We start from the raw sequence: 11,967 nt of genomic DNA on the forward strand, positions 1-11,967 counted from the left end.
GGTGAATAGGACACATCTTGCATGCAGAGTGTGTGTGTACCCACCTCATGTTTGCGGTCCTCGTTGGGTCTTTGGAGCTGCCAGTAGATGAGGGCTCTCTGGGACTTGGGACTACACTCCAGGAACATGCTGCTGTTCTCCACTCCGTACACACTCCTGTCCTCCACATGACCCAGCCCGTCCACATCATCTACACAGACACAAGGATAGGGTTACCAGAGAAACACCACAGTGTGTGTGTGTGTGTGTGTGTGTGTGTGTGTGTGTGTGTGTGTGTGTGTGTGTGTGTGTGTGTGTGTGTGTGTGTGTGTTGGGGGAGGGTGGTGCATGCTCCTGAGTGGCACAGCGGTCTAAGGCACTGCATCTCAGTGCTAGAGGCATCAGTACAGACCCTGGTTCCATTCCAGGCTGTATAACAGCAGTCTAAGGCACTGCATCTCAGTGCTAGAGGCATCAGTACAGACCCTGGTTCCATTCCAGGCTGTATCACAGCGGTCTAAGGCACTGCATCTCAGTGCTAGAGGCGTCACTACAGACCCTGGTTCCATTCCAGGCTGTATCACAGCGGTCTAAGGCACTGCATCTCAGTGCTAGAGGCATCAGTACAGACCCTGGTTCAATTCCAGGATGTATCACAGCGGTCTAAGGCACTGCATCTCAGTGCTAGAGGCATCAGTACAGACCCTGGTTCAATTCCAGGATGTATCACAGCGGTCTAAGGCACTGCATCTCAGTGCTAGAGGTATTAGTACAGACCCTGGTTCCATTCCAGGCTGTATCACAGCGGTCTAAGGCACTGCATCTCAGTACTAGAGGCATCAGTACAGACCCTGGTTCCATTCCAGGCTGTATCACAGCGGTCTAAGGCACTGCATCTCAGTGCTAGAGGCATCAGTACAGACCCTGGTTCCATTCCAGGCTGTATCACAGCGGTCTAAGGCACTGCATCTCAGTGCTAGAGGCATCAGTACAGACCCTGGTTCCATTCCAGGCTGTATCACAGCGGTCTAAGGCACTGCATCTCAGTGCTAGAGGCATCAGTACAGACCCTGGTTCCATTCCAGGCTGTATAACAGCAGTCTAAGGCACTGCATCTCAGTGCTAGAGGCATCAGTACAGACCCTGGTTCCATTCCAGGCTGTATCACAGCGGTCTAAGGCACTGCATCTCAGTGCCAGAGGCGTCACTACAGACCCTGGTTCCATTCCAGGCTGTATCACAGCGGTCTAAGGCACTGCATCTCAGTGCTAGAGGCATCAGTACAGACCCTGGTTCAATTCCAGGATGTATCACAGCGGTCTAAGGCACTGCATCTCAGTGCTAGAGGCATCAGTACAGACCCTGGTTCAATTCCAGGATGTATCACAGCGGTCTAAGGCACTGCATCTCACTGCTAGAGGTATTAGTACAGACCCTGGGTCCATTCCAGGCTGTATCACAGCGGTCTAAGGCACTGCATCTCAGTGCTAGAGGCATCAGTACAGACCCTGGTTCCATTCCAGGCTGTATCAAAACGGTCTAAAGCACTGCATCTCAGTGCTAGAGGCATCAGTACAGACCCTGGTTCCATTCCAGGCTGTATCACAGCGGTCTAAGGCACTGCATCTCAGTGCTAGAGGCATCAGTACAGACCCTGGTTCCATTCCAGGCTGTATCACAGCGGTCTAAGGCACTGCATCTCAGTGCTAGAGGTATTAGTACAGACCCTGGTTCCATTCCAGGCTGTATCACAGCGGTCTAAGGCACTGCATCTCAGTGCTAGAGGTATCACTACAGACCCTGGTTCCATTCCAGGCTGTATCACAACCGGAGTCCCATAGGGCGGCGTACAATTGGCCCAGCGTCGTCCAGGTTAAGGGAGGTTTGGCCGGGGTAGGCCGTCATTGTAAATAAGAATTTGTTCTTAACTGACTTGCCTAGTTAAATAAAATAAATACAAATAAAATGTATGGGTTTTATGTGGGCACACGTGTGTATTGGGGTGAAGGTTGCATGTCTGCACGCACTTGTATGTATGTGTGTGTGTGTGTATGTGTGTGTGTGTGTGTGTGTGTGTGAGATGAAAGCGTCAAATAAAAATCTAAAGAGTTTGTACCATGATGCTGCAGGTCAGAGCACTGGGAGAGGGGATCTCCATTCCTGATGTCCTGGCGTCTCGTTCTCCTATGAAACAACCAAAAAAACATACACACGTTAGATTGTGTTCCCAGTGAGTTAATAAACGTCCCTCACACACAACATATCAACCTGTTTGTGTTGGTCAGGCCACTCACTGCTCTGTTTCCTCAGACTTATTTCCCTCCTCAGTTCCATCGGGAAGGAGCCAGTGATTGAGGGCTCTATGTACTGTGATGTTTCTACCACTAGAGGGCAATCTTAACCAGTGGCACAGCTGACACGCGTGTGCAGTACAACTGAAGAACAGAGCAGAACTGTTTATTTCACCATCAGTCCTCTGTTAAGTCTGATGCTATTGAGTGGGTGGATAAATAACAAGAGAAAAAAATCACATTTAAAAACATGTCAACCTTTTGCTTCTAATAAAGGAATGATTCATCATTCAGGGACATGTCATTACTAAACATGAAAATCCTGACTATGTCCTCCACGACTTGAAAGACCCTTTAGTCCATACAGTGTGTGTGTGTGTGTGTGTGTGTGTGTGTGTGTGTGTGTGTGTGTGTGTGTGTGTGTCTTTCTGCTCCATGTACTGTACATGTTCATGCCGATTGCGTGTCCGAGTCATATTATAAGCCGTGTTTTTACAGATGCATTGTGGACATTTTCACAACCTTGCTTTGTACTGGCTAACAGATAACATGCTTCCCTGTGCTCCCTATGTGTTTCCTGGTTCTATGGTTCCCTGGTTCATCACCACTAAGATCATAGGCTCTTACGTGTCATAAAAATCTGAAGGGAGAGAGGGGAGCACAGCCAAAGGTGGAGGTCTCTAGGTCTCGTGTCAGGGTTTCTATAACCGTACAGGACATTTATGAGAGAGAGAGAGAGAGAGAGAGAGAGAGAGAGAGAGAGAGAGAGATTGGAGGAGCTGCAAAGGTGAAACAGATGGAGGGAGGTTTGGTTCAGGCTGATCATTCCTGTATTGGATAGTCAGATTGCTCTTCTCACTCTCTCTTGCGTTCTTTCTCTCTTTCACAAACGCACACACACACTCATGCAACAACTCACACCCGTCCAGCCACACACACACAAATATAAACAACATGTACACACACCCATTTACCCACCCACACACACACACATAAATACACTTACACATTCATACATCCCCTCCGACGCACACACCCTGCTCCTACCCAACACACAGACACACCGACACACAGACACACCCTGCTCCTACCCAACACACAGAGACACAGACACACAGACACACAGACAAACAGACACACACCCTGCTCCTACCCAACACACAGACACACAGACACACAGACACACAGACACACAGACACACAGACACACACACACCGTGCTACTACCCAACACACAGACACACAGACACACAGACACACACACACACACACACACACACACACACACACACACACACACACACACACACACACACACACACACAGACACACACACACCCTGCTCCTACCCAACACACAGACACACAGACACACAGACACACAGACACACACATACCCTGCTCCTACCCAACACACAGACACACACACAGACACACAGACACACACACACACACACACACACACACACACACACACACACACACACACACACACACACACACACACACACACCCTGCTCCTACCCAACACACAGACACACAGACACACAGACACACAGACTCACACATACCCTGCTCCTACCCAACACACAGACACACACACACACACACACACACACACACACACACACACACACACACACACACACACACACACACACACACACACACACACACACACACACACACACACACACACACACACACACACACACACACACACACACACAGACACACACACACACACCCTGCTCCTACCCAACACACAGACACACAGACACACAGACACACACATACCCTGCTCCTACCCAACACACACACACACACACACACACACACACACACACACACACACACACACACACACACACACACACCCTGCTCCTACCCAACACACACACACACACACACACACACACACACACACACACACACACACACACACACACACACACACACACACACACACACACACACACACACACACACACACACACACACACACACACACACACACACACACACACACACAGACACACAGACACACACACACCCTGCTCCTACCCAACACACACACACACTCTTCCTACATTTCCTCCCAGAGCATTCCTGTCTTTGGCTGTCTGAACACGTGCAGGGCAGTCCGAGTGCCTGCTGAGCTGAGCCCGGACGTCTGGTTCTCATTTAGCTGGAGAATAAAATATTTGGAGAGTACTGGAGCGCCCCAGCAGCCCTTACCAAGGGTGTACCACCACCCCTCTACTGCCCTCCTTCTGAGGCTCCTAGTCAATTCTCTCATACTTCCCTAGCGTAGATGTTGATCTTAGGTCAGTTTTTGTATTTGGTGTGTGTGGCTATGTGGGTGTTTTATAACTCTTGGCTGTAGGGTGAAGTGGTTCTAACACTGCTACTGGCCAGGACTGTGTGTGTGTGCGGGGAAGCATGTTTTTACCACCCCTGAGCTGTGGAATGCACAACAATCACACAAATTGAATGTGTGTACCAGTGTATTTGTGTACGTGTACAAAGGCAAGAAAAGTATGTGAACCCTTTGGTTTACCTGGATTTCTGCATAAATTGGTCATCAAATTTGATCTGATCTTCATCTAAGTCACAACAATAGACAAACACAGTGTGCTTAAACTAATAACACACAAATTGTTGTATTTTTCTTGACTATATTGAATACATCATTTAAACATTCACAGTGTAGGTTGGAAAAAGTATGTGAACCCCCTAGGATAATGACTTCTCCAAAAGATAATTGGAGTCAGAAGTCAGCTAACCTGGAGTCCAATCAATGAGACGAGATTCGAGATGTTGGTTAGCGCTGCCTTGCCCTATAAATAACACTCACAACATTTGAGTTTGCTATTCACAAGAAGCATTGCTTGATGTGAACCATGCCTCGAACAAAAGAGGACCTAAGATTAAGAATTGTTGACTTGCATAAAGCTGGAAAAGGGTATTTACCTAAAAGCCTTAATGTTCATCATTCCACGTTAAGACAAATTGTCTATAAATGGAGAAAGTTCAGCACTGTTGCTAATGCAAAGATGACTGCAAGAGCACAGCGCATAATGCTCAATGAGGTTAAGAAGAATCCTAGAGTGTCAGCTAAAGACTTACAGAAATCTCTGGAACATGCTAACATCTCTGTTGACGAGTGTACAATACGTAAAACACTAAACAAGAATGGTGTTCATGGGAGGACACCACAGATGAAGCCACTGCTCTCCAAAAAAAACATTGCTGTGCGTCTGAAGTTTGCAAAAGTGAACCTGGATGTTCCACAGCGCTACTGGCAAAATATTCCGTGAACAGAGGAAACTACAGTTGAGTTGTTTGGAAGGAACACACAACACTATGTGTGGAGAAAAAAAGGCACAGCACACCAACATCAAAACCTCATCCCAACTGTAAAGTATGGTGGAGGGAGCATCATGGTTTGGGGCTGCTTTGTTGCCTCAGGGCCTGGACAGCTTGCCATCATCAACGGAAAAATGAATTCCCAAGATTATCAAGACATTTTTCAGGAGAATGTTAGGCTATCTGTCCGCCAATTGAAGCTCAACAGAATTTGGGTGATGCAACAGGACAACGACCCAAAACACAGAAGTAAATCAACAACAGAATGGCTTCAACAGAAGAAAATACGCCTTCTGGAGTGGCCCAGTCAGAGTCCTGACCTCAACCCGATTGAGATGCTGTGGCATGACCTCAAGAGAGCAGTTCACACCAGACATCCCAAGATTGTTCTGTAAAGAGGAATGGTCCAAAATGTCTCCTGACCGTTGTGCAGGTCTGATCCGCAACTGCGTTTGGTTGAGGTTGTTGCTGCCAAAGGAGGGTCAACCAGTTATTAAATCCAAGGGTTAACATATTTTTTCCACCTTGCACTGTGAATGTTTACACCATGTGTTCAATAAAGACATGAAAATGTATAATTGTTTGTGTGTTATTAGTTTAAGCAGACTGTGTTTGTCTATTGTTGTGACCTAGATGAAGATCAGATCAAATTTTATGACCAATTTATGCAGAAATCCAGGTATTTCCAAAGGGTTCACATACTTTTTCTTGCCACTGTATGTGATATGTGGGCATATGCGTGTGTGTGTGTGTGTGTGTGTGTGTTCTTACCGCTTGGCGGTAGGGAAGTAACGGGAGCACTCTGTTCCATCCCAGGCACAGTAGGGGTCACGGGCCAGACAGCACTCAGCGCAAGCCTTCCCGTACACCTCACAGCGGTGCAAAGGCATCTGGGAAACGCCTAGCGCCGAGCCCAGGTACAGCTGTTGCTGTTTGGTGGAAAGCTCCATTGCTGTGATGGGGGTGGGCTCCTGCAGAAAGACACAGTTAGAGAAGATATAACACTCTGATTAATTTAGACACCCCCCTCATAACTCCCAATGGATTTCCCTACTCCTCCCTTTTATTTCAGAGCTAGACATTGATCATGTACCCTTCCCTTCCCAACAAAATGACAGATGTTCTATTAGACTTCCTTGAATATTTGCCTTGTAAATGCAATCAATTATGACCATAACCAGTTTCCCAGTGTGTGACCGTACCCTGAAAACGGTCATCTCCTCCAGGACCACCTCTTCCAGGTCATGCCAGCTCTCTCTTGGGATGGTAACCACCTTCAGGACCGTGCCCAGGTCTACAACAGGAAACATACGTCAGTATTCAGTTATCTATCTGACCCTAACCACCTTCAGGACCGTGCCCAGGTCTACAACAGGAAACATACGTCAGTATTCAGTTATCTATCTGACCCTAACCACCTTCAGGACCGTGCCCAGGTCTACAACAGGAAACATACGTCAGTATTCAGTTATCTATCTGACCCTAACCACCTTCAGGACCGTGCCCAGGTCTACAACAGCACACATATGTCAACATCAGTGTTTATTATGCATGAATTATCAGGTAACATACCTTAATTGTACATATTCTAGATATCCTTCTACTGTATAATGACACTTTTCATTTCAGTTGTCCCTTACATACTTCATAGTATATTCCCATAGAGAGAACACAGAAGGAATTATAGTTCCACTTCAATGCATGTCCTTGACTTCACATTGCTTGTATTCAATACACTACAATATAACTGTACAATCACTCAAGGTCAAAAGAAGGAGGCAACAAATCATTGCAGGATTTCCTTTTTTAGTTGATGTCAAGGTGAGCTTCGCTCAAGGGGACATTTGCTTGGCTTTTGCGCTCACGCAGCGTAACAACCTTGAGCACATATCCAAAATTCCCCCCCAAAAAACATGGACTTTTTTATGTAGCATTCAACCAGTTGGATTGCTAATTTTAATAAAAAAGGATCATCTAAAAATAAATGAATCATATCTCACTGACCTGTTCCAATGAACATGACGTCGTACTGTCCGTCCTCGGCCTCCACCTTGTCCACCACTAGCTGGGAGAACTGGTAGTCCACATCAGTCCTCACCACGATGGGACGACCCCCGATGGGGTGCACAGGGTTAAACATGGCCGGGTGGCCCCGCGCAAAGGTGATCACATCATCAGGGAGGTCCTTGGTGGAGTCAAAGCCCCCAAACGTTTTACTGGGGCACTATGAAGAACAAGAGGCTATAGGTCAGTTTTAATACATCTATGTGTCTGGAACTGAGGTCATAGCTGGGGCACTATGGATAACAGGAGATTCTAGAGTTAACAAGTCACATTTAATACATCTATGTGTCTGGAACTGAGGTCATAGCTGGGGCACTATGGATAACAGGAGATTCTAGAGTTAACAAGTCACATTTAATACATCTATGTGTCTGGAACTGAGGTCATAGCTGGGGCACTATGAATAACAGGAGATTCTAGAGTTAACAAGTCACATTTAATACATCTACAGTGAGGGGAAAAAAGTATTTGATCCCCTGCTGATTTTGTACGTTTGCCCAGTTACAAAGAAATGATCAGTCTATAATTTTAATGGTAGGTTTATTTGAACAGTGAGAGACAGAATAACAAGAAAAAAATCCAGAAAAATGCATGTCAAAAATGTTATAAATTGATTAGCATTTTAATGAGGGAAATAAGTATTTGACCCCTCTGCAAAACATGACTTAGTACTTGGTGGCAAAACCCTTGTTGGCAATCACAGAGGTCAGATGTTTCTTGTAGTTGGCCAACAGGTTTGCACACATCTCAGGAGGGATTTTGTCCCACTCCTCTTTGCAGATCTTCATTAATGTGCTTCTTCTTGAGCCACTCCTTTGTTGCCTTGGCCGTGTGTTTTGGGTCATTGTCATGCTGGAATACCCATCCATGACCCATTTTCAATGCCCTGGCTGAGGGAAGGAGGTTCTCACCCAAGATTTGACGGTACATAGCCCCGTCCATCGTCCCTTTGATGTGGTGAAGTTGTCCTGTCCCCTTAGCAGAAAAACACCCCCAAAGCATAATGTTTTCACCTCCATGTTAGACGGTGGGGATGGTGTTCTTGGGGTCATAGGCAGCATTCCTCCTCCTCCAAACACGGCGAGTTGAGTTGATACCAAAGAGCTCCATTTTGGTCTCATCTGACCACAACACTTTCACCCAGTTGTTCTCTGAATCATTCAGATGTTCTTTGGCAAACTTCAGTCGGGCATGTATATGTGCTTTCTTGAGCAGGGGGACCTTGCAGGCGCTGCAGGATTTCAGTCCTTCACGGCGTAGTGTGTTACTAATTGTTTTCTTGGTGACTATGGTCCCAGCTGCCTTGAGATCATTGACAAGATCCTCCCGTGTAGTTCTGGGCTGATTCCTGACCGTTCTCATGATCATTGCAACTCCATGAGGTGAGATCTTGCATGGAGCCCCAGGCCGAGGGAGATTGACAGTTCTTTTGTGTTTCTTCCATTTGCGAATAATCGCACCAACTGTTGTCACCTTCTCACCAAGCTGCTTGGTGATGGTCTTGTAGCCCATTCCAGCCTTGTGTAGGTCTACAATCTTGTCCCTGACATCCTTGGAGAGCTCTTTGGTCTTGGCCATGGTGGAGAGTTTGGAATCTGATTGATTGATTGCTTCTGTGGACAGGTGTCTTTTATACAGGTAACAAACTGAGATTAGGAGCACTCCCTTTAAGAGTGTGCTCCTAATCTCAGCTCGTTACCTGTATAAAAGACACCTGGGAGCCAGAAATCTTTCTGATTGAGAGGGGGTCAAATACTTATTTCCCTCATTAAAATGCAAATCAATTTATAACATTTTGACATGCGTTTTTCTGGATTTTTTGTTGTTGTTATTCTGTCTCTCACTGTTCAAATAAATCTACCATTAAAATGATAGACTGATCATTTCTTTGTCAGTGGGCAAACATACAAAATCAGCAGGGGATCAAATACTTTTTTCCCCTCACTGTATGTGTCTGGAACTGAGGTCATAGCTGGGGCACTGTGAAGAACAGGAGATTCTAGAGTTAACAAGTCACATTTGATACATCTATGTGTCTGGAACTGAGGCCATAGCTGGGGCACTATGGATAACAGGAGATTATAGATTTAACAAGTCACATTTAATACATCTATGTGTCTGGAACTGAGGTCATATGTATTTCATGTTGAGCCGTGTTATAATTAGTAGGAAATATGGTTATTGAGATTATTGTGATGAATACTAATGTTACGTATCCCTTTCGTAAGTCACATTACCTTGCTATAACTATTGATCTTCATCACTTCTATAAATCTAGACATGTGTGTCATCAGTCACTTGCTACTTCCATACGTAAATATGGGTTCTAAGTATCAGTTTAAATGACTTTGTCTATCAGCTTCTAAGTAGCAGCTATGAGGTGCTATAACCTGTCATAACCACCATATGACTCACCGTGCCAGGGCGGGGGTAGGGCACCCTCCCCTGGAAGGGTACCCACTGGTAGGTGGGCCCATCTCGGTGGGCATAGGGACCCAGGAAGACCCTCCGGATGTCTGCCATGTTGTACATACACACTGCTGAGCCTTTGAATATGTTACTGTAGAGGGGGAGTAGGGAGGGAGGGAGGGAGAGAGAGAGGATGAGAGGATGAGAGGAGGTAGAGGGAAAGAAAGAGAGAGGGAGAGAGAGAGTGAGAGAGAGAGGGGGGAGAAAAAGGCTGTGAGACCCATCACCTTCACAACATAAGACAATAACAATATCCAGATTTGATATTATAGCTGTAGAAGAGGACAGAATCAAAGATCACTCTGACATACAACAGACAGACCAAGAAGAATGTTGTCATCATTTAATGGAGAGGATGACGGTGAGGAACATGGCTGTGATAGAATCCAGCTTCCAGAGAATGGACAGGAATTTAGGCCGGTTACCAACGAGCGAGACCGTAATTCACCTCTAATGGAACACAGTTGGCGGGAATGATGGGAATGCTGTGTTGCAGTATTCCACCACTGTAGGTATTCCAATGGACAATTCCATAATGTGTTTCAAGTGGTAAAGTGTATCCGTGTGAATCGTAGGGCTGGACAGAATCATTTACAAGAAATTCAAGACCATAAAAATTCCTCTAGAATGAATTCAAACAAATCCATATACTGCCATAAAATATTAAATAATACATTTTAATTGACTAAATGCACATAATACTGATTATTTATGGACATGCAGTAGTTTATTGGTACATCTCAAACTATACCCTATTCACCTGTGGCTTGGGTAAAGTAGTGCACTGCGCTATACAGAGAATAGTATCACTTGAGATTAGAGCTGGGCGATGTGGAAAACAATCCATATCACAATAAATTGCCTGAATTGATGCGATAACGATAAATAGAACAATTACGTTTATAACAGCAGTGTTCAACTGCACAAATATTACAAAAATAAAAAAGTGGAAAACATATTTCTTTGCAACAAGGCCTATTGAGCAAATGACACTCACTGGAGTATCTGACATAGGCTTTGGAAAAGCAGCTGCGATTCGGCGACCAGTGCAGCGAGTGCCGCTGGCTGTTGAGAAGCTTTCTTGACATGGACATAATGTTTACTATCACACGGCTAAACTTTGTTTAACCAGCTAAACAGCTGCTCTTAGTGAAAATCTTTCTAAATCCGAAAATGGACACAATTCAATGGTTATCAATCAACAAAGAGGTAAGAATATGTAGGCTATAAGAATATGTTGAAGGCTGGCTGTATTGGGTGCAGATGACTGAACTGCTTACTTTTGTGTCTCTTCAATGAATATCCCATAGGCCTCTACATTATGGACAAGGTACGTGTATGAAAACCATTATCAAAACAGCTTTTTTCATTCACATTTACCACAAAAACCAAGGTATGAATACTGTTGTATGTATGTTTTGTTAATCATCTGTATAATGACTATTTTTGGGATTCACAGACTTCACTCTCCGTACACCTCTGATGAATATAACAGGAAACCTGTTAGATCACCATGCACTGCAAAATCATTCTGGCTATGGATACCGAGAACAACAACACATTAACATCAACACGCCAGAGGATATACACATTGGACTTGGGCCTCTGCTGGGAGTTTACCTCATATTTAGATGTATTAATTCTGCTTTGCTACTAAAATCGTAAAAAACACTGACAACTACAATATGATGTTATTGTTGTTATTGTTATGCATATTATTATGATTATTATTAATAATAATACTACTATTAATAATAATAATAGGGGAGGGGAGTTAGTTAAAAAATGTACTCCAA

The 11,967-nt window shown here is 45.0% G+C and overlaps 1 protein-coding gene across 2 annotated transcripts in view; it reads right to left on the bottom strand.

Moving 5' to 3' along the window:
* The window catches only part of LOC106597410 (semaphorin-3aa), a 75,881-nt gene that overhangs the window by 4,233 nt on the left and 59,681 nt on the right, over nucleotides 1-11,967 (bottom strand). For both annotated transcript variants that reach the window (XM_045722241.1, XM_045722242.1), the window contains 6 exons: nucleotides 10,118-10,262; nucleotides 7,643-7,862; nucleotides 6,841-6,932; nucleotides 6,410-6,609; nucleotides 2,096-2,163; nucleotides 45-190 (listed from right to left, as the gene is read on the bottom strand). In XM_045722241.1, coding sequence (XP_045578197.1) covers nucleotides 45-190; nucleotides 2,096-2,163; nucleotides 6,410-6,609; nucleotides 6,841-6,932; nucleotides 7,643-7,862; nucleotides 10,118-10,262 — 871 coding nt within the window. The remainder of the gene's footprint in view (nucleotides 1-44; nucleotides 191-2,095; nucleotides 2,164-6,409; nucleotides 6,610-6,840; nucleotides 6,933-7,642; nucleotides 7,863-10,117; nucleotides 10,263-11,967) is intronic.

This window comes from Salmo salar, chromosome ssa07 (assembly GCF_905237065.1).
Source record: "Salmo salar chromosome ssa07, Ssal_v3.1, whole genome shotgun sequence".
NCBI lineage: Eukaryota > Metazoa > Chordata > Actinopteri > Salmoniformes > Salmonidae > Salmo > Salmo salar.